This window comes from Myodes glareolus, chromosome 7 (assembly GCF_982192425.1).
Source record: "Myodes glareolus chromosome 7, mMyoGla1.1, whole genome shotgun sequence".
Taxonomy (NCBI): domain Eukaryota; kingdom Metazoa; phylum Chordata; class Mammalia; order Rodentia; family Cricetidae; genus Myodes; species Myodes glareolus.
This window is the reverse complement of record NC_142032.1, coordinates 48,385,428-48,409,573: the sequence shown is the minus strand read 5'-3', so window position 1 is coordinate 48,409,573 and position 24,146 is coordinate 48,385,428. Positions and strand designations below refer to the sequence as shown.

Here is a 24,146-nt window from a genome sequence, read left to right as displayed (position 1 = left end):
GTACTGAACTTAACAGATAATTCACAACAGATGAACTTCAAATGGCCAGAAGACACTTAAGGTCATGCTCAACCTCCTTAGCGATCAGGGAAATGCAAATCAAAACCACTTTGAGATACCATCTTACACCTGTCAGAATAGCTAAAGTCAAAAACACCAATGATAGCCTATGCTGGAGAGGATGTGGGGTGAAGGGAACACTCATCCATTGTTGGTGGGAATGCAAACTTGTGCAGCCACTGTGGAAATCAGTGTGGCGGTTTCTCAGGAAACTGGGAGTCAACCTCCCTCAGGATCCAGCAATTCCACTCTTGGGAATATACCCAAGAGATGCCCTAACATACTACAAAAGCATTTGTTCAACTATGTTCATAGCAGCACTATTTGTAATAGTCAGAACCTGGAAACAGCCTAGGTGCCCCTCAATAGAAGAATGGTTAAAAAAGGTGTGGAACATATACACATTAGAGTTTTACTCAGCGGTAAATAATAATGACATCTTGAATTTTGCATGCAAATGGATGGACATAGAAAATGCTTTACTGAGTGAGGTCAGCCAGACCCAAAAAGAGGAACACGGTATGTATTCACTCATAAGTGGATTCTAACCATAATTTAAAGGTCTTTGAGCCTATTATTCGTGATCCTAGAGAAGCTAAATAAGAAGACGAACCTGATGAAGATTATTTAGCTATCCGCCAGGAGGTAAAAAACAGTCAAGAGTCCCAGGTAACCTTGGGTGCATGGGGGGTGGGTGGGAGGGTTGTTGGAAGGGGAGAGGGTTAGAGAGAAGGGAGTAGGGGAGGAATGGAGAAAGCTCGGTTGACCGGGATGGGGGGAAGGTAGGAAGGATGAATATGGGATCAGGGAAGAATATATTTCAACTAAGGGAGTCATTTTAGGGTTTATAGGAAACTTGATTATATATGGGATCCCAGGTCCAAGGAGAGATCCCCAGATTGTTCTCTGGACAGAGGAGAGGGTGCCTGAACCGGCCTTGGCCCATAACCATACTGATGAATATTTTGCTTATCACCATAGATCCTCCATCTGGCGATTGATGGCGATACAGTCGGAGACCCACATTGGAGCACCAGACTGAGCCCCCCAAGGTCCAAATGAGGAGCACAAGGATGAAGAAAATGACGAAGGACTGCGAGGGATGCTATCACCCACTGATACAAGGGGTCGGATCTAATGAGAGTTTACCAAGGACAGTTGGACTGCGACTGAACGAGCACGTGATCCAACCAGATTCTCTGAATGTGGCCGGATTCTCTGAATGTGGCTGGTCCGGAGTCTTTCTGAGAAGCCATTGACAATGACACTGGGACTAGTTTCCTCTGCATATACTGGATTTTTGGGATCCAGTCTGTTTGGATACTCACCTTCCTGGACCTGGAGGGAGGGGGGACGAACTGGAACTTTCCACAGGGCTGGAAACCCTGACTGCCCTTAGGGACAAAGAGGGAGGAGGAGAGGGAGGTGGGGAGTGGGAGGGTGTTGGGAAGAGGGGCATAAATGGAAACTTTTATAATTTAATAAAATTACTTTCAAAAAAAATCAAGCATTTATCTGTTGCATATTTAAATATAGATTTTATTAGCAAAAAAATAATTGTCTATAAGTTAAATTAGAAATCTGACAGGTATTTTTCCACTCTGAAGAGAGAACCTGTGAATTCAATGACCTGGGAGAACCACACAGTACTGATGGAGTTTGTGTTCCTGGCTTATCCCAAAGTCCCAGAATTACGTACTCTCTGCTTCATTGGAGTCAGCCTGGCTTATGCATTAATCATCTCTGGGAATATCCTCATTGTGGTCTCCATCCAGACAGAATCCCGCCTACATACACCCATGTACTATTTCCTGGGTAGCCTCTCAGGGATAGAACTATGCTACACTGCAGTGGTGGTACCACACATGCTGGTCAACATGCTACAGTCAGAGAACACTATCACTCTGTTGAGCTGTGCCACTCAGATGGTTTTTCTCATTGGACTTGGCAGTGCTGACTGCTTCCTCTTGGCTGTCATGGCTTATGACAGATATGTTGCCATCTGTCTCCCCTTACAGTACCCTCTCATCATGACTGTAACTATTTGCATCCGCTTGGTTGTGGCTTCTGTAGTCATTGGCTTGTTCCTGTCCTTACAGCTTGTGGTCTTCATCTTCTGTCTTCCATTCTGTCGGGCTAGAGGAATAGAGCACTTCTTTTGTGATGCCCCACCAGTGATGCATCTTGTGTGTGCCAAAAGTCATATCCATGAGCTCTCTGTGCTAGTGGCAGCCACCCTAGCCATTGCTGTGCCTTTCCTTTTCATTGCTACCACCTATGCCTTGATAGTGACTGCTGTGCTCAAACTCCACTCAGCATCTGGTCGGCGCAGAGCCTTCAACACCTGCTCCTCTCACCTCACTGTGGTGCTGCTGCAATATGGATGCTGTGCCTTCATGTACCTGCACCCCAACTCCAACTACCACCCCAAGCAAGATCAATTCATCTCTCTCGTGTACATACTGGGAACCCCATTCCTCAATCCCCTCATCTACACTCTGAGGAACAGTGAGATGAAAGGGGCCATAGGGAAAATTCTTACCAGGAATTATCTTTCCCAAAAACTGATATGATAGGAAAAACCCAATATAACAAAATTTAGTCTTAGCTAAATAAAATCCCTATGTCTCTACAAAAGTATTGTCTCAACTTATTTAGAAATGATGTCCCTAAAAAGCAAGGAACCTAATGTACAAAAATGCTCCATATGGTGACATTCTTTACCATGTGCTAGTTTTAGACTGGGTTATTAGTTTTCTAAGAGACATATAAGCAAGGAGATAAGCACAAAATATTGGTACTAGTAAAATGTATGACATTATATAGCTAGATAGTATATAGTAGTTGCTTATTCCATTCGTTTTAGATAAAATGATAAAAATAAGGGGATTGTTTGCAGTACTTGGGAGTCAGGGAATGTAAAAACATTTAATCCTGCTCTAGGACATACCCAGAAGACAGCGCTTTGATCTTAGGTCAACATGACGGGCAGACCCGCTGTTGTAGCGTCAAGCAAGTGGCTGATTGGTTTTCGAAAATGGTATTATAATGCTGCAGGATTCAACAAACTGAGTTTAATGAGAGATGGTACACTACATAAGACTGAAGATGTGAAAGAAGCCATAAGAAGGCTTCCTGAGCATCTTTGTAATGAATAGGAGTCTATTATATTCTTAGCATTAGGACTCCATCTGCTTGATTATGTGGGTTCTGTACATGCTGCCACAATCTCTGTAGTTTCATATGTACATTAGTTTGGTTGCTTCAGAAAGAGCATATTTTTCTTGGAGCAATTCATCTCTTCTTTCTTTTACAGCTCTTCTTCATCGTTTTTCACAGAATTTCCTGAGACCTAAAAGGAGAGGTTTCTTGAAGTCATCCAATTTAGATAGAACTGAGTGTTCCTAAGTCTTTCAATCCTTGCACATTGCATAGCTGTGGGTCTCTGTATCAGTTGCAACATACTACAAGAGGAAGCTTCTCTAGTGATGACTGATAAAGACACTGATAAACAAATACAGAAGAACATCAGTAGGACTTATTGGCTTTGCTACCTTACCAGAATTTTTTTTTCTAGGCCTATGAAATAATCATTCTCAGGTTTTTAGCTACCTGAACAACACCAGGAACGAGTTTAATCTTATGGAATAGGTCTTAAATCCAACCAAAGGGTACTTGGTTAGTTCTAACATTTATGCCACTATTGCTCAAGCGTATCATGCAGGCAGGTCACCACTGTAGATAGTAAGGTTTGTAAGTGGGTTCGTAGCTACCTTTCTTCCCATGTAGTATACAGAGTACATTTCAGTGCGCTGAACATAAAGTTAGGAGGTGACTGAAGTGCTGACGACAACTGTTACACAACACATTAGGCATGGAGAATGCAGGTTGATGTCGAACTGAAGTTGTCAGCACTCCCATTTCCCCACCTTCTCTCCATAATTATATATTCTATTTCTTTTCATAGGAAAATAGCTCACCTACTTACTTACTCTATATCTAATATCTTTGGTTATAACAACTAAAGCATGTGGAAAGAATGATTAATATCTCAGATCCACCAGTAAGAGAAAATATGCAATATTTGTCCGTTGAAACCCATGTTACTTCACCTTGGAATATTTTTTTTTAGCTGTGTTCATTTACTTGTGAATTTCATAATTTTAGGGATAACAATATTAACAAAATTTAAAAGCTCATGTTCTATTTTAAATTAATTCACACATAGTCAAAATACATCCCAATGTATGTTTTTGACTGTTTCTTTGTAAATGTATGTTTGGAAGTGTTAATATAAACATATATTTGTGTATGTTTCATTGTATGTGCATGTTTGGGAGATAAACACCTGCACATATTTCAAATGTGAATTGTTGATAAGACCACACATAATTTGATACACTTTATTTTAATTATTCCTTAAATAAAAATATTATTTATGATTGCATATATATATATAATATTTCAATCAAATCCTTCTCCCATATTCATCTATCACTTTCATATGTCAGAAGCAAAAGACTGTCTTAATTAACCTCAAGAGGCACGTTTTCTTTTGCTTTATTGCTTTTGGAAAGGAATAACTGTAGCCATTATTTTATCCCTGTCCCACACTGTGCATTTGACACAAACTGAAGGAAAAGAAGAAGAGGAGATATTAGGACAGAAAGAAAACAAGGAGGAGGAGAACGATGATGACTTGGTGATGAATACCAATGATTAAGACTAATTGTGATGGACGATCTCGGTGCTCAGGAGATCCGCCACCCGCCGTCCTCAGCGGCCCGACGCCGCTGCCCACCGATCACCATGGGTTGCATCCCTGGGGGCCCTGTGTAGGGCCGCTGAGCGCCGGCCGCCCTCCGATGTGCCGGGCTCAGACCCGGAGTACAAGCCCGCGCGGCTCCTGGCGCTGAGCGTCCGTGCCAGGCATGCTGGCATGCTCGCCCCGGCCCCGAGCCCGCATGGCGCCTTCCCAGCCCGGCGGCGCGGTGTAGCAGGCGGCTCGGGGCGACAAGGTCACAGCCACGGCGCCGCCATGGAGGCCAAGGTCCGGCCGAGCCGGCGTTAGCGCGCACAGAGAGACCGCGGCCGGCGTCGGGAAGTCGCCCGCGACCCCGGCGCGCAGAGCCCGTAGTCGGGTGACGAGCCAGAGCCCAGTCCTGGCAAGGAGAACGCGGGATTCCGCGGCGCGCCATCTCAGCGCCCTATGCCCTGCGCGCAGCGCTCTCCCGGCTGCGCTGTTGCCGCGAGTCCAGTTCGCAGGAGGAGGAGGTTATTGACGGCTTCGCTATAGCCAGCTTCAGCACCCTGGAGGCCCTGGAGAAGGACATGGCTCTGAAGCCACATGAGCAGAAGGAGAAATGGGATCAACGCCTCATCAAGAAGCCCCGAGAGTCAGAAAACTGCCCATCTGCTGAGCTGAGAACAGCCAGCCCCTGGAGGTGGGCAGTCCAAGGCAGAATGCAGAGCCCACTTGTGATGAAGGGACTAGGAAGGTCCCATTGCAGCGCTCCAAACAGGTGTGCTCCCCAGAAGGGGGGCCACTCCCAGCCAGCCCCTGGCACCAGAACTGCCCGGCCCAGCACCAGCAGCAACAACAGCCCAGCCAGTCCAGCCAGCCCCAGGGGCCCCTCCCAGCCCCGGGGCAGCCCTGCCAGCCCCAGCGGCCACCCCAGGGTCAGCGTGCTTGGCCCCATGGATCACTTGGCTTGAGACAGCCTTGCCAGCCCCAGCGCCCACTTCTGGGCCCTGATCAGCAACACCGACCCCAGCATCTGCTTCTGGCCCCAGATCAGCTCAGCCAGACCCAGCGCTCACGCCTGGCTCAGACCCACAGGCCACTCTTGGCTCTTCCAGGCTCCAGGCAGCGCCTGCAGTCCATCCAGACTCCATGGCATCGCTACCCACTTCGGTCCCTGTTGACCTCGTGTCACCTCTGCTGGTCTCTACTGACCTTGTGGCACCGTTGCCGACCTTTGCAGTCATGGACCACACAGTGTTCCTGTGACCAGCCCTGTAGGGCTGCCTCAGGACAGCACTGCCAGCCCCCTCGGACTCTCACCTTGCAAACACGCCATTGTCCCACCAGCCACCTTTCAGGCCAGTGCTGCTGCTCCTGGCAGGCACTATTGGCCCCACGTCAGCAGAGCCAGCCCCGTAGATCTCTCCTGGGCCAGTCTAGTTGCCCCAGACAGTCACTGGTGGGCCTCAAGCAGCCCCAACAATTAGTTGAAGGCCCAGAACAGAGTAGCCCTCCAAAGCCTGCCCTGCTGAGTCCTAGACAGTCACAACAGAAGTGTCCACGTCTTAGCCCAGAGCAATCTTACCTACCTAAACAGCCCCTCATGGGCCCAAAGAAGCCCCTGCGGTCACTTCTGGGCCCAGACCAACTTCGCAAACCCCAACCGTTACTTCCCCTACCCGATCGCCCTTCACTTCTGGGGCAGCCAGGCCTGGTCCCCCAGCCTCTTCTGAGGTCCCTTTGTCAACCCAGGCGGCAGTCCCTACTGGATCTGGTGCCAGCCTGTCAACCCCAGCCTTCAATTCTGGGCCATCCCTTCAGGCCCTTGAGGACACAGTGGACTCGAAACTCTGCCCCAGTGGTGGCTCGCAAAGCCCCATCTGTGAGTCCTGGAGCATGAGGCTTGTAGATAACTCCCTGGGTGAATTTGTCACACTGCAGTTGGGCTGCACTGGTGAGAACCTTTACTCTTTAGATGCTTCATAGACTGCTATGAGGTTGTTTCCAGACTGCTTGACTGATTGGGGCCTGAGGTCAAGGCAGGAGAGCCCCTGCCGTGCCAAGACCAGGCCCAGGCTCATTGTATCAGAAGCATCAGAAGAGAGAAGAATGCCAACTCATTCCATCATCCTACTATCCCTACCATAGGTGTCAGGCCTCTTGGTGTTACTGTACTCCTCACATGTTTTATGTTGGACAACTCCTAGGAAAGGTTACATAGCCACCCAAGGACTTGGAGCCTGTTGGGATCCTTCAGCATCTTTTGGTGCCTCTAATTGCCAATAACGTTTTTGCATCTCCGAGTCTCTCATGCATGTGTGCAGGTGCAAGTGGTGTGCACATGTATGCCTGTGTGTGGCAGGCATGTGTGATGGAGTGCCAGCCTAGGCCTCACTTTCTGCCCCCCATTTCACACCCACTGTGTTCCCTGCCCTGAGCACAGTGACTTAAGTGACTCAGGGCCACAGCGTGCATTTGGTTGGCCAGGTTTCAGCTCACACCTTTTGACTGTGGGATGCTGTTAGTGTCTACTTGAAGATGCTCCAGCTGCATAAGAGATATGAAGGGGTGGTGACTCCATGGCTGCTTCCCCACCTCTCAGGGCTTTTTTCACCCCAGAGACGCTGACAGGGCAGCTAGAAGCCTCTCTCTGGACTCTTCATCCCCGTTTCAACAGTGTTCAACTCCTGATTCTGATGCCTATTACTACACCTTTGGGCCTGTACCTGCCCCTACTACCTGTGATCAGGGGTTGTTCACCTTGCCAAAGGCCCATCTTAGGGTAGCCAGTCCCACACTGGATCTCCTGAAGTCCCTGTGGCTAGATTGGAGGTGACCAGAGTAGAGAGAGGCTTGGAACTTCTACCTGGGGTTGTCTGGGCTGCATGGCTAGGTCCCAGTCACTGTACCTAGTACCTGTTCTTATTCCTGTTGACACTGAATAACCCCTTTCTGATGCTTAGCTACAGCCTTGAACTAAGAATTTGGAACTTATTTTTCTGATTATAAAAATAAAGTGTCATGCCATTTTTTAAACAGAAAAAAAAGACTAATTGTGATGGTGATTTTTGTTATCTAGCAGTAGAGGTCATGTTACCTAATGGCCATTTCAATGGAGGACATAATGGTGGTTGTATTGAGGTGATAATAACTATAGTGATGGTGATGATGATCATGATCCTGAATGATATTGATAACTAATATGTGTTGATGATTTTATACTATGGTTTGTTTCTTTCTTTACAAACCCTTCAGGAGGAGAAAATTACTTACCAATTTATAGATATTGGGACTGATAGAGATAGAAAGCATAAAATTCTCCAAGGAAATAATCTAGTAAAATGGGTAGTCAGAACTAGAACCAGGCAGAGGCACTTATGCACATGCATCTCATCATTCTTTTGTCTCAATTTTGTTCTTTGAAGTACAGCAAGAAGTCTGTGTTGTTTGAATGTTAAAAACAAGACAGACAACAAACTTGTGGTATGGTAACATATGAGGTCATAATTTACTCAGCATAAAGATATTGGTAATATTTATATATCATAGTGAAAATTGAGTTCTTTCAGAGTAAGATGCAAAGTCACAGCAAAATTTGAGGAGAGATAGGTTTCCAGAGTTTAATTTTAATATACCTATCTTCTAACAGAAAGCAAATTTTCAAATTTAGAGGAATGATTAATTTGTCTCCCATTATCACATTGACATCGACTACTAGTGTTCAGATGTTTTTGAAAGATTAAACAATGGAAATTTATGTGTATTGAGTATGAGGTCAATAAATGGCAATATTTCATTTAATGAAATGAGGAAGCCTGTAGAGAATGCAGTAGAGAAAACTAAAAAGTATGTCTTCTTTTGGTTGAAGCTACATTCAGTCTTCAATAATTAAAAAAGAAGGAAATGCATTTGATTCTTTGTGTGTGTTGTGTTTGTAAACTTTGGTACATTTAGATCAAGGGGGCATAAGGGAAGTTATGGCTTCAGAAATCAATTTAGAAATCATCAGCACATTGTTCATATTGAAATATTCCTCTCCTATAATTAATAAAATTATAATATACTGAAATTCTTGTTATATAAGTATATTTTAGCTGTTCTTGTCATGCAATACTTGAGGAAAATGAATTTATATGTATCCCAAAAATGTATATGTATCCCAATTTATATGTATCCCAAATATTTATTTTGTATAAGTTAAATGTACCCAATAAAATTTATTTTAAAAAATAAAAAAGGAACCCTTCCATCTTTTCATTTCTACCCTCTCTCTCCTTGAGTGAGTCCGTGTCTTCATTCTGGACTCAAATAACAAGATACCCCAAAGTTCTCTCTTTTCAGGACTGTAGTTTATCAGCCTTCAATGATATTTTAAAGTAACCCATTTTGTGTCAGCATTGTGAACACATGCTAAATTATCAAATGTACATAGCATTGTTTCATCATTTGAACGGGAAAAAATGTTTTTAGCCCTACCAGTATTTGCTTGTTATTTCGACCTTTAATTCTTTTGAAAGCATTTTAATTCAAATATAAATACATAATTTCTTCCTTTATTCCATTCACCCCTCCCAAGACTTCTCACTCTACTACCTTCCATACTCCCTACTTTCAAACTGGTAACTTCTTTTTATTCATCATTATTTATTTAATTCTACTGTATGGACTAACTTTGTGGGAGCCTGGTATGTTTGGATGTTCACCTTTAAAGACCTGTATGGATGGGGGAGGACCTTGGACTTCCCATGGGGCAGGGAACCCTGACTGCTCTTAAGACTAAAGAGGGAGGGGGAGGTGAGGAGAGAAAGGTGGAGAGGGGGAGGTGGGGAGGGGGAGGGAAAAATCACCAAACACCAGAAATAATATTCATGGAAAAATCCTTCATAAATTGTTTTTCACAAATACATCACAATCCAGTTACTTGTAAATATAATGGACTCCTGGAGTCCATATAGTTCAACATCTTCTATCATGGTTAACAAAGCCCACTTAAGTACTTCTTTATGGACTTGACAATAGCAATCACCACATACCAGAGTCACAACTAAGACATCAGATCTGCAGAACCAAACCAGTGTTGTATAAGTGTACAAAACTTCAAAGTTAAAGATGGCTGTAATATCTGCTTTCAGGAGTTCTCATGAGTTTTCATCCCTGGAATGTAACAACAGCAAATCCCTGTTGGGTTTAAGACAGACATTAAAGATATCTGCCTTGAAACCAAAGGCAGCAATTTTTTTTATAGTGGCCACATAGAAGAAATTATATAACTTTTGTCTTTCTGCGGTTGCATGAAGTTTAAGGGATTCCACTAGGGATATACCTCTTCTTGACAGACTCATTATTACTTCTCAAGAGATCCCATTAAAGACATTCAAAAATGTCATTAGATGAGGCAAGATAGGGCTCAGTAATTATATCACAATATATTTTATATTACAGAGAAAATTATAGGTCTTCCCAGTCATGACTTAAATTTTAATGATTTCATGATATTATGGTTTGGATGAATATCCTTTTCACTCATTTCTATCCCAGACACTAATTTTTAGAAACCCTTCTTTGCCTGAGTGTCAGCATATAATACTGTCTTGTGGATCTTTTGAAGGCATCACATAATATCCCCTTCTCTCTGTATGGGGCTGACCAAAATCTTTGTGGACCTGCATTATACCATCTGCTGTAATAATATTAAGGAAATATCTCTGAGGGACCTCCCTAAGTCATCTGTACCAGCAACATTTTAGCAGCAAATTTCACTTTCTTTTTGGTGAATTTCCTTAGAATTAATTCCTAATGGAATGAAACAAATTTGAAATTAGTTTGAGAGTATATAAATGATTTCAATTTCTTGATATTTATTTTCTTTCCATAAAAGTAAAATTTAAATTTTTTTATAAAGCTTTAACATTGATCAATTGAATCCATCTAAACCAAGGCTTACGTTACTGTATGTGCCAAACAAAAAGACCCACATAATCATTAGACAGAGAAAAGTCACATTCACCATGGGATAAACTAATTATAAAATAACTTGATTATAGAAATAGTTCCTGAATATGGCATTTGAAAACTTGGTTTAGGGTTTAAAATCAGAAAACAAAGACAAATACTGAGCCAGATATATGAAACAATTGAGATAGATATCCTATTGCCTTGAAGAAATTAATATAGCTGTAACCAAAATGTTTATCAACTTGCTTTGACAGTAATTAACAACTTTTATAATCAGGACTGCAGCGCACAATTTCTGTCTGAGCTCTATGCACTACCATACAGTTCGCAAGCGACGGGCAAGGGTCTGGAGGTTGAAACACACAAAGACTCACACAGACAGAGAGACAGAGACACGGACCTCTAGGCACGTGTAAGAAGCCCTTTATTCAATAGCACCATGGAGGCTTATATACCCAACAGTCAAGTGAGCCAACAGGTGAAAACCTTATCCTCTGACTCTCAAGGCACGGCAACACATGCTCGTGAAGCAGAGCTGGTAAATAACTTTGACGCAGCCTTTAGTAACTCAAATCAGAAGGAAAAGTAAAGATCTCTAGCAGGGAAGAGCAGCTGGAGGCCAGGACTCCAAATGGTCCCAACATCAGGACCACAAGCAGGTAATATAGACATTAATAATCAACTGTATTCTTTACAAAGTTTGAGTGGACTTTGAAAGCATTCTTGGGGGAGTCATAAAATAATGAGGATGAAAAATGCAAACTTTGGAGTTTCAGGGGCTGTAAAATAATGGAGGAATAGTTTTAGTAGAACACACAGAACAATGTGCACATTGCAAAGACATTTTAAAAGATTTTGATACTAACCTTGATAAAGATCACTATCAAATACTCAAAGAGAGTTTTCAAATATACATTCTAATTTATATGACATTTTAAATGTCACCTGACCTTGAGATTATATGTTCTTTTTTTCCCCCACATTACAGTAGATCTCCAGCTTTGGGTCGTGACCACCACAACGTTGCATATCAGATATCACTCATATAAAATACATACATATGACTCATAACAGTAACAAAATTACATTTCTGGGGTAGCAGTGAAATAATTTTAGGATGGGGGTTGCCAGCAACATAAGAAACTGTATTAAAGAGTCACAACATTACAAATGTTGAGAAGCACTGCCTTAGTCTATCAAGTGATATTGTGGCAGATGCCAGACTCCCCACACTATGTCAGGTTTTATTCATTAGAATGGCATGTTTTACAAGGTTTGAGGTTACTACTGTAATTCCGAAACCAAGATATTACAAGGTGTCATGCAATTTTTTCCTCAGTCTTTGCTTATGCAAAACATACATGTTAGTCAGTGTTACCCTTCAACACATTCCATTCTTTATCTATTGGGGCAACATTTGTTCATTATTGTAGGCAAGATTTCATGAGAAATATTTTGCAGATCTCTAGACCCCAAACAAAAACAAAGTAGTAATTTCTTTTACAGTTAACTGAATATGAAAGCCCATCCAACTTGAGACCCCATATGTTACTGAGAGCAAGTTCTATTCAGTCATTCAGAAGCACTACTGTCAGTCTTCCAGTCAAAAACTTCAACCAGGGTTTGCCAACACCTTATACATGAGCATTAGCTTTGCATACAGGAATGACTGTCTATGTGTACCTCATGAAATGTCACCTAGAGCCATTCATGTCTGTGAAAGTTTCACTTGGCCATACAAAACCTAATTGGAAATCCTTTCTGAGAATTTTCTTAGAAAGCAACAGTAGAAGCAAGCAATAAGACTCCATGCACGGAATCAATTGAAAACAAAAAAGAATGGCACGTTCTACATCAATTTGCTGTTTTGTGTGTGTTCAGTGTTGCTACCTTGGGTTTCATGTAGAAGAAGACACAACTATCTTGGAAGCTTCTCTGAACAAGCTTCCACATTCTTTGGTTTGTATGTGTGCTTGGAAATCTCCTGCTAAGACTTTATTTTTTATATTTCTTCAGCTTTCATTCATTTTCTTAGTGAAAGTTTAGCAGAGCAAAGCCTAAGAAGACACAGCTCTAAAGAAACTTAGCCTTCATTTGACAAAACAGGAGATGACAAATAAGTATCCAAGAGGAAATGTCTTACTAACCTCAGCAATCCTACACATTTAAAACATCTGGTATTCACATCCCTGCTACACATTAGAAAGCAAAGTAATGTCATGCATTATAACCAGTGTGAAAATTAAGTTACCAAATAAGAGCATGGAGCTTCAAACTCTGATCTGACCTGTCGAGGCCTGAAAAATGTGAGTCTATTTCCATATTGACCAAAGGTCAGTGAATTGGAACTTACCTCTAGTCCCTCAAAGTTATTGTGATTCTACCTCAAATAAAGGTCCAACTTAGATTTAGATGAGAATTCTATTCTCTCAATATTATTGTCAAGAGGTGTGCTTTATATCCAGACTTGTATTTCAGGATTAGAGAAGTAGATAGTCTTCTACCTCAAACAAATGTCTAAGGATCTGACAAAGTGTCTAGTTTCTTTATAGAGAAAACACTGGATTCCACTCAGGGAATGGTTTGCCTAAAAAATGTTTTGGTCTAGGATGTGAGTGTGACTTGCTTTTTTCTAGCAACAGAATGTTTAACTATGGATGTAGCCGGCCATCTTCAATTGGTATGTTCATTTCTTTGTATCATATTAATACAGTTTTTTGTCTTATTCCTACCTTTTGGAGTTAGGGGTATTTAAAACAATTGGAAATTAAATGCAGGTGAATTTCAGTACTCACTGGATTTCCCTCCCAATAATATCCTATATGTTTCTCTGTTTTATTTTCTCTTTCATGTCTCCATTTCTTTACTAATATTTTCTAAATTCACATGCCTCTACCCTGGCAAGAGTTATTTTTATCTAGGCTGATCCCTGAAAAATGGCACTGAAGTGTTGGGCTGACAAGTGAACCCAGAAATGCACAAGAAGTGTGGCCATGTGAAATGTGAACAAGGGAGTGTGTGAAGAAACCCCAAGAAAATTGTACAAGTAGGAGGTACTAATGAGTGAAAGAAATAAAACCAGTCAAAGTGACCTAATTGCTTTCCAGCTGAATCATACTGTATAGGCTAGGCTATTTTGAAAAACACATCACATGTAACAGGGGCCATTTTAGAAGCCAATAACAACTGGGAGAGCCTCAAGGATAGCCCAAAATTGACCAATTAAAAATATGTCCACAGTATGCTTCATCTACATACCCCAAGGACATATAGGAATGGGACAACTGAGGGCATACTTATGTCCATACTTTATTTGCATAACGATATCATGCTTATTGAACTTTACACCCTTTTGTAATCATTTGCTGTCCTCAATTAGGTCCAGGTATGCAAATTAGGTGGGAATTGGTGATCTTGCAAGATTGTCTATAAAAAGTCCTGTAATCTCTGGAAGGCAACTTCTCTGGCACTCCCTGCGTTGAGTGTGCTGGACGAGTTCTGTGCCTAGGCTCATACTGTACTTGGGAATAAACCTTGCTTTTGCATCCAAGTCCCGGTTCCCTGGTGCTCTCTTTAAGGGGCAAGAGTCTGAGCATAACATGAGGACTTGGAAATATATTGTAGATATAAAAAAGAAAGACAATGGGGCGGGGCAAATAATCGGGAATAAAACTGTACATATTTGCAGATATGGGACAAGGAAATAGAATTCAACTATCTGCTTACATGTATTTTGATAGCTAGAGGAGCTTAAATAAAGCAGAAACAAAGGCAGAGATTTCTAGAGTTTGCAATTATTATATTCCTACCCCCGCACTGGCAGCATATTCGCCGCTGCCTTTGGGCTTATCAGGGTCTTGGAGAGGTCAAAAGAAGGCCTCACCTTTGCCTCTGCAAGTGGTGGTGCTTTGGTCAACCAGCCACAGCCTCTATTGCTACCGAGCAAATTAAAAGAATGGAGTATGGTGTTTGACCTAGCAATGGCCTAGGTTGCCACTGAAACTGTGGCAGTACACGCACACATGTGCTGTTGCCAGCTGAGTCTGACCCATGCTGTGCGTTGAGCCAGGAAAGGTGGGAGACAAACAAGTTTAAAGGACTATACCTCCCACAGTTAACACTAGGTCATCAATGGAAATACCTAGAGGCTAATTGGCCAAGAACCAAGGAGCCTATATTGGAAATATCTATGACTTTTAAGAGATGAGAGGATTTAGGAATTATCCTAATTTTGTGATTACAAGATTTAAAATGAAAATGCAATGATAATAAAAATTGGTGTGGCTATACTCTCCTATGCTGGAGCTGCTGCAAGGGTGGACATCTGAGAACCTGAGCTAAATTTGCCAGACAGTCAAGGTCTATTGTAAGACCACTGAACCTAGCCTGTGCCCTGACCAGGCAGAGCAGGCAATGAGAGACGGGCCCCTGGTCCAAGCAGGACAGCCAAGCAGCAGAGGTTGTATGGCTTTGTATCCCACCACAAGTCCCAGCTTCAGCTAGGAGCCAAGCAGCCAAGCTGCAAAAAGGTAGCCTCAGGGAACTGAAGCTTCAGGCCAGTCAAGTGACTATGAAAATGTCAATGAGCAAGTCAAATCTGTCAGCCAGGCAGACTTACAACTTGGATTAGAAAGACAGCTTGCATGCTGATAGATGTGGATCTATCTTCATTCTTCTACAGGTTGAAAGAGAAAAAAAAGATAGCTTACAAACTTTCAATAAAATATCCAAGAGTAAAAACCTTATTCAAAATATCCTATGGGAGACATTGAACCAGTAAGTGAAATTCTTAAAGGGAGCAGTGTTCCAAATGCCACTAGAAAACTTACAGAAGCTGCCAGACAGGTACGCATGCAGGTAGAGTATGCCATACAGAAACAGCAGATACATTGTACTAATTATTATCATCCTTGGTAAGCATGTATGTTACTTACAAAACTTACTCCTATAGCAGTTTTATGGCAAAAAAAAATGGTTCGCTTTTAGGGCAGCACTTTCCTGTTTTTCCAATTAAGATATTCTTTTTGATTTTTTAATTAGATTTAAAAAATACCAACCCAAATTCCCACTCCCTCCCCTCCTCCCATTCCCTCCACACACTATCCCTCTATTCGCAAGAGAAGGTAAAGCATTTTGCTTTTTGGAAAGTCCAAAGCCCTTCCTACTACATCTAGGCTGAGCAAGGTATACATCAAAGAGAACAGGATCTCAAAAAGCCAGTACAAGAAGTAGAATTAAATCCCAGTGCCACTGCCAGTGACCCCTCAGTCTGCCCCAGCCATGCAATGATTAACCACATTCAGAGGGACTAGTTTGGCTCTATCCTTGTTCCTTCCCAGTCTGACTGGAGTTGGTGAGCTCCCATTAGCTTAGGTAAACTGTTTCAGTGGATGAACCCTTCATGGTCTTGACCTCTTTGCTCATATTCCCATTCCTTCTAATCTTCACTGGACCTTGGGAGCTCAATCCAGTGCTCCCATGTGGGACTCTGCCTCTGTTTCCATCTGTTGTTGGATGAAGGTTTTATGGTGAACTTTAAGATAATCATCAGTCTGAATACAGGGCAAGGCCAGTTCAGGCCTCTCTCCACTAATGCATAGGGTCTTAGTTGGGATCATCCTTGTGGTTTCCTGGGAAATTTTCTAGAGCCAGGTTTCTTGCTAGCCTCATAATGGATCCCTGAATCAAGTTATCTTTTTCTTTGCTCTCATATCTGTCCTTCATTCATTTTGACAATCCCATTCCCTCAAGTTCTCCTCAACTCTCCCCTTCTTCCCTCCTCTTTTCCTTTCCCCCTTCCTTCTATCCCCAGCCCCCATGATCCCAATTTTGTCAGGCTTTCATATCGATTTCCTATTTCCAGGTGAGTCTATATATGTTTTTCTTTCGGTTCACCTTATTACTTAGCTTCTTTGGGATCATGAACTACAGAATCAATGTCCGTTGTTTATACCTAATATCCACTTATGGGTGAGTATATACCATACTCATTTTTGGAAGTCTGGGCTACCTTACGCAGAATAGTGTTTTCTAATTCCATCCACTTGCATATAAAATTCAAGATGCCATTGGGTTTTTTTTTTGGGGGGGGTGTATTTTTTTTGCGCTGAGTAGTACTCTAATGTGTAAATGTGCCTCATTTGCTTTATCCTTTCTTCAGTTGAGGGCCATCTAGGATGCTTCCAGGTTCTGGTTATTACAAATAATGCTGCTATGAACATAGTTGAACAGATGTTTTTGTAATATGATTGAGCATTTTTGGGTATATTCCCAAGAGTGGTGTTGCTGGATCCTGAGGTAGGTTGATTCCCAATTTTCTGAGAAACTGCCATACTGATTTCCAAAGTGGTTGTAGAAGTTTGCATTCCCACTAGCAATGGTGAGTATTTCTCTTATTTCATATCCTCTCCAGCATAAGCTATTATTAGTTGTTTTGATCTTAGCCATTCTAACAGATGTAAGATGGTATCTCAGAGTTGTTTAGATTTTCCTTTCCTGGACAGCTAAGGATGCTGAACATTTCTTTGAGTATCTTTTGGCCATTTGAAATACTGTTGAGAATTCTTTGTTTAGTTCAGTACCCCATTTTTAACTTGGGTTATTTAGAATTTTAATGTCTAACTTCTTGAGTTCTTTATATATTTGGAGTTTAGTCCTTTGTCTGATATGGGGTTGGTGAAGGTCTTTTCCCATTCAGTAGGCTGCCTTTTTATCTTATTGATTGTGTCCTTTTCTTTATAGCAGCTTCTCAGTTTCAGGAGGTCCCATTTATTGTTACTCTTATTGTCTGTGCTACTGGGGTTATATTTAAGAAGTGGGCTCCTGTGCCCATGCATTGAAGACTACTTACTTTCTCATCTATCAGGTTCAGGTGGTTGGATATATATTGAGGTCTGTAATCCATTCCGACTTGGGTTTCATGCACGGCAATAGATATAAATCTATTTTCAATCCTCTACGTGTTGACATCCAGTTATGCCAGCACAATTTGTTGAAAATGTTTTCTTTTTTCCATTGAATAATTTTAGCTTCTTTGACAAAAATCAGATGTTCATGGGTGTGTGAATTAATATCTGGTAGAATTCTGCACTAAAATCATCCAGTCTTGGGCTATTTTTGGTTGGGATGTTTTTGATGGCAGCTTCTATCTCCTCCCAGCTTAGAGTTCTATTTAAGTTGCTCACCTGGTCTTGATTTAATTTTGGTATATGAAATCAATCTTAAAAATTGTCCATTTCTTTTAAATTTTTCCAATTTTGTCGAGTACAGACTTCTGTAATGAGATCTAATGATTCTCTGAATATCCTCAGTGTATGTTATTATGTCCCCTTTTCATTTCTGTTTTGTTAATTTGGATATTTTCTCTCTGTCTTTTGATTAGTTTGGATATGGGTTTGTCAATCTTGTTGATTTTCCCAAAGAACCATCTCTTTGTTTCATTAATTCTTTGTATTGTTCTCTTTGTTTATATTTTGTTTATTTCATATTTTGTTTGTTTCATCCATCAGTTTGATTATTTCCTGTCTTCTGCCCCTCTTGAGAGAGTCTCCTTTTTTTCGTTCTAGAACTTTCAGGTGTGCTGTTAAGTCACTAGTGTGAGCTTTCTTTATTTTCTTTATGTGGTTACTTAGTGCTATAAACTTTTCTCTTAACACTGTTTTCATAATGTCCCATAGGTGTGAATATGTTGTGCCTTCATTTTTTTTAATTTAAGGAAGACTTTAATTTCTTTCTTATTTTTGACCCAGGGGTGGTTCAACACTTGATTATTCAATTTCCATGAGTTTGTAGACTTTCTGAGAGTAGTATTGCTGTTAAACTCTAACTTCAATCCATAGTGATCTGATAAGACACAGGAGGTTACTCCTTTTTTTGTATCTGTGGAGTTTTGCTTTATTACCAGGTGTGTGATCAATTTTAGAGAAGGTTCCATGAGGTGCTGAGAAGAAGGTATATTCTTTCCTGTTTAGGTGAAATGTTCTATAGATGTCTGTTAAGTCCATTTGATTCATTATATCTGTTAGTTCTCTTATTTCTCTGTTAACTTTCTGTCTGGTTGACCTGTCCAATGGCGAGAGTGGAGTGTTGAAGTCTCCTACTATTAGTGTGTGGAGTTTGATGTGCAGTTTAAGTTTTAGTAATGTTTCTTTTACATACATGAATGATCTTGAGTTAGGGGCATAGGTGTTTCAGATTAAGACTTCATCTTGATGAATTGTTCCTGTTATGAGTATAAAGTGTCCATCTCCATCTCTTCTCATGGATTTTAGCTTGAAATCAATTTTGGTAGATATTAAGATCGTTACACCCACTTGTTTCCTAGGTCCATTTGATTGAAAAACCTTTCTCATTTGATTGGAAAACCTTTCCCATGCCTTTACTCTGAGGTAGTATTTGTCTTTGAGGTTGAGGTGGATTTCTTTTAAACAGCAGAAGGCTAGATCCTGTTTTCATATCCATTCTATTAGTCCACGTCTCCCCCGCCAGGTGTTTATCATGTTTGTTAAAAAACTGAGAAAATAAATACATACGTCTGCCAAGACAACTCTGCCTTTGCTTGTGAACAGCAGCCAGAGTGTTGTTGGAATAGATGGAGCTCACAAAGGATTGCCAAATTGCAAGTCTTATCAGGCATCAAGTCTCCTGAGATTGCGAAAGTTTTTGTGCTTCCTGCCAAAAGCCATTTGAAGGCATAGTCAGCAGCTTAGGAACCTAGTACTATCAGTCTCAGGATCACACTCAGGGTAAGCAGGATCACACTCAGGGTAGTCTCCACCATCACAGGTCACAAGTTCCAGTCCTTGCTCTGAGATGTTGAGCAAGCCTGGGGAGGGCTGGTCTGTCTCCTCCACATTGCTGTCTTTGTTGTCCACCTCTCCTGAGGGCATTTGAGGTTCCTTCTGACTCTCACTCTGGAAGATCTCTGTACTCCACTTCTGGTGTGGGAGACTTGTCCGTATTCTGTCAATCATGTTTTAAATAAATGCTGATTGGCCAATAGCCAGGCAGTGAGTATAGGCAAGACAACCAGACAGGAATAGAGGTGGGGCAAAGAGAACAGGAGTATTCTGGGAATAAGGAAGCTCTTGTCCTAGTCCTTCCCAGATCACAGAAGAAGCAAGATGTGATCTACCCTACCAAAAAAGGTACCGAGCCATGTGACTAACATAAATAAGAATAATGGGTTAATATAAGATATAAGAGCTAATACAAAGTCTGAGATAATGGACTAATCAGTTTATCATTAATATACACTTCTGTGTAATTTCTTTGTCTGTGGGTACTGGGCAGGACAGAAATCCCAACAGTCCAGCACTTGTGTTACAAAATGGCATCCAACATGGATAACTGCATCCACATAAAGTCTGAGACAGCTTGGGAAGTAATTCTAGAACAAAATAACAGCATGTTTCTTGGTAGCAGCAACTTCTCAGGTCTGCTCTGCTTGCTAGAGGCAAGCAAGCTCTCTCATTTAAGAGAGGCTTCCTCACTCAGCTTTAGCTGGAAAACCTTGCAGCTCTTTAGAGAGGTCCTGCCACAAAACACTTAAATGGGGTTGACAAAAAGCTGACAGCATGCTTTTTGATTTTCAGCAATAGCAAGAAAAATATCTGTGCTGTTTAAAAATGCCGGCTTTCAGGATCCATCCTGCCAGCACAAACTCTGACTCTTTCAGGCAGGCAGTCCAACGACAAAGCATTTAAGTGTGGTTTATGAGCACACTGCTGCAGCTTGCTTGCTGGCAGGGACCTTGAACCCCCACAGAGTTGTGGCAATAAAAATGACTCCAGTGGTACCTCTGCTATGAGGCTAGAAAGCTAAGGAATGGGCTGGATCCAGCCATCAAAGTCATGGCTATTAAAGCCTACCCATTTTGCTTGGTAAATACTTGTGTAGTAAGACAAAGAGAGATATACAGTAAAGAGAGATTCAGAGATAAAGGAAACCTCTAAATAGTTTATAGTGTGTTAAAAATATATGCAAGGAAAAGGTTAAAGTCCTTAAAATAAAAAAGAAAGAAACAGAGTAGTTGGATGTGGTGGTACACACCTTTAATCCCAACACTTGGGAGGCAGAAGTAGATGGACCTCTGTGAATTCAAGGTGTGGTGGCAGACACCTTTAATCCTAGCACTTGGGATGTAGAAGCAAGTGGATCTCTGTGAGTTCAAGGACAGCCTGGTCTACAGAGGGAGTTCCAGGACAAGATACACAGAAATCCTGTCTCAAAAAGCCAAAAATTAAAAATAAAACAGTGTTTAAAATAAAGCCACATAAAAATAGAAAACACACAGAGAATCTGGATACTGTATGTTATTATGCTTTCTTTGAATTACTTGAATGCTGAGGAAGGAGCACCAGCTGCTAAAAGATATTTGCTTATAAAAGCTGCTGAATTAATCCAAGATAGGTATTCTGAAAATACCTTGACTTCAAAACTGAAGTCAAAAGGTATGTTACTTTGGAGAAGAGATTTTGCTTTTGTTTCCACGGGAAATAAGAGGCTGTAGATTCATTCTGAGTTAACAAAAATTAGGTTTGATCAAGGAAGACCACCTGAAATATCCCCAGTAGGAATAGATGGCCCAGATGTCTGAGTGCTACATCAAGAACCGATTCAAGACTGCTGCCTGAGATGATCAAGTCTCACAGGATACTCCAGTCAGGACTTGATCATAATTCTAAATTTTCTTTAGGTCCCCATAAAATTATTAATGCCTCCAACCAGCTGGAAATAGCCTGGAATACTACACCCACATTCCAAAAAAAATGGACTATGGATGTTTTCCTTTGTTTAAAACAATAAAAGGGGGAAGTGTTGTCGGAGAATTGTCTGTATTCTGTCAATCATATTTTAAATAAATGCTGATGAGCCCATAGCCAGGCAGGGAGTATTGGCAAGGCAACCAGACAGGAAGTAGAGGCAGGGCAAAGAGAACAGGAGTATTCTGGGAAGAAGGAATCTCTTTCACTAGTCCTGCCCAGATCACAGAATAAGCAAGATGTGACCTACCCCATCCGAGCCATGTGGCTAACATAGATAAGAATAATGGGTGAATATAAGATATAAAAGCTAATACAAAGCCTAAGCTAATTAGCCAATCAGTTTTTCATTAATATAGACTTCTGTGTAATTTCTTTGGGGCTTACTGGCTGTGGGAACTGGGCAAGACAGAAACCCCAACAAGCAGGCCTCCATGTTGCACACTTCCTGACACACATCAGTCTGGGGTGGTATCTCGGGCAGTCCCAGCTATCAAGCCCACAGGGAAGGGAAAGCACTTCCTACTCAACAGACCAGCCCTTTTCAAAGCAGTGGCTTGGCTCTGTACAGCAATACAGTAGCCAGGACTTGGAATACCGTGGAGTCAGGCCTGGCAATGCATGTGGACTTTGCTGACTATGCTGTGAAGAACCTGACATATCTTCCACAAAACCGGTCAAAACTGCTCTGTCATCTTGGCTTCATCTATGTAACACTGCAGGCAACTCCTTGATTGTCTTTCATGGGTTCACAGTGTAGCTGCCAGGGTCCTCTTCCTTACCACCAAAGCTCCATTTCAGGTCCATGAGTTTCTCCAGTCGCCTCACAACTGCTTACTGGATGGGCACAAACCTTGTCCATGGCCTCATAGATGACATCAACTGTCTCATGCCTGGGAAACAAAAAACGGATTTAGTTTAGGCTTTGCCCGAACTGGTGCAGGAATCCAGACTTTGGCACGCGGGGGGCGCTGAGGAGTCAGCATTCAGTAGTGATTCCTTGGGAGAGGGTTGAAGGGGGGAAGAGAGGCAAGGAAGGGAGTAGAGAAATTGTAGAGCTCAATTAAAAAATAAAAAAAAGAGAAAGAAAAAGAAGAAAAGGAAGAAAAGGAAGAAAGGAAAGGAAGGAAGGAAAGAAAGGAGAAAGAAGAAAGAAAGAAAGAAAGAAAGAAAGAAAGAAAGAAAGAGAAAAGAAAGAAAATTTGACCGATTTTTTTTTCCCCTTAGCTCATTTCTTGTGGATGCCATCGACAAATGCTCATTTTCTTCTGAGTTAGTGTCCCAAGACATCCAACCCACCTGGAAGACGACAAATTTGGTGTTTGCACCACAGAATCTCCGTTGTGGCTGCCTTCCTTTCGTTGTGAGGGCAGTTTTCAGGCTTGGGTGTGGCACCTTCTCAGATGGCCTTTGCCCTCTTGCCTCTCCTTCTTGGGTCTCAGCGCGGGCAATACCACGCTGGCATAACTGCTTCTCATTCTCACCTTCTCAGTATTTGCCCGGCCTTGCGAACCTGCCATAGTCGGTGGTTAGTCCTCTGGTCCTCAGGTCCCCTGTGGTGGGTGGTCACAGAGGGAGTCGGTGCCAATGAACAAGTCCCAGCTAAAAGCTTCTGACTCCAATCCGGACACTTCTTCACATCTGGGATCTCCATGGCGCCAGCAAGCAGCCTCGCTATGATTGAAGGTGCACCGAACCAGCACTAACGGTTTTTCCAGCCCTTGTTCAGCGGTCCGTGAGTGGCCAAGATTCGTCTGCCCAACTGACTTCTGATAGGCTGTCAGCAGGTCCGTTCTGCAGTCCAATAGAGAGTTCAAATCACGTACATCATTTACTTCCTCGGTCCTTTCCTTTTATGGGAGGAATCCAGGTCAGCCAGGAAGGCTGAGGCAGAATAGACACAAAACACAATCTGGCCGCTATGAGTAAAACACTTTAAGAAACCTTTGATGCATTGGTGCTAGTGTGCAAAGTAAGGACGCAGTTGGCCAATGAGTGTTTTCAGCAGGACTAGTGTGCAAGACTTTTGACTCATACTGCCTGGAAGACGACAAAATTCATATTTGCACCGATTATCCGTCGTGGTTGCTTTGAGCAGACATTTTGGACAGAGTGTTCCATGTTGCCAGTGTGGTGTTGTCTAGGCTGGTTTTCTCTCTGGCCATTGTTTTTCCAGTCATTGCCCTGCTATGGCCCTGCGTGCACTTGTCTATCTGGCAAGAAGGAGGCCTATGACTGCTTGATATCAATGCACTCCTTGCTTCCCTGGTAAAGTTTCTGGTCAGTCTGCCTAGCCTGTGTCTTTTTATAGGTGAATTGAGTCCATTGATATTAAGCGATATTAATGGCCAGTGGTTGTTAACTCTGGCTATTTTTTTGGTAGTAATGTTTGTGTGCTTCCCTTCTTTGAGTTATGCTGGTGGGGGATTAACAGAAATCTGTGTTTTTGTGGGTGTAGTTAGCTTCCTTGGGTTGGGATTTTCCTTTTAGTACTTTCTGTAAGGCTAGGTTTGTGGCTATGTATTGTTTAAATCTGTTTTTGTCATGGAATGTCTTGTTTTCTCCATCGATGGTGAATGAAAGCTTTGCTGGGTATAGTAGTCTGGGCTAGCATCATGGTCTCT

At 42.0% G+C, this 24,146-nt stretch overlaps 1 protein-coding gene and 1 pseudogene across 1 annotated transcript; both read left to right on the top strand.

The window, feature by feature from the left end:
* Positions 1–1,685: 1,685 nt before the first annotated feature.
* LOC125397470 (olfactory receptor 10W1-like) lies at positions 1,686–2,633 on the top strand. Its single transcript, XM_048429866.3, has one exon. It carries the CDS (start codon positions 1,686–1,688, stop codon positions 2,631–2,633), a length of 948 nt encoding a protein of 315 aa, XP_048285823.3.
* A 2,465-nt stretch (positions 2,634–5,098) lies between these two features.
* LOC148121366 (uncharacterized) lies at positions 5,099–6,704 on the top strand (annotated as a pseudogene).
* Positions 6,705–24,146: the final 17,442 nt, after the last annotated feature.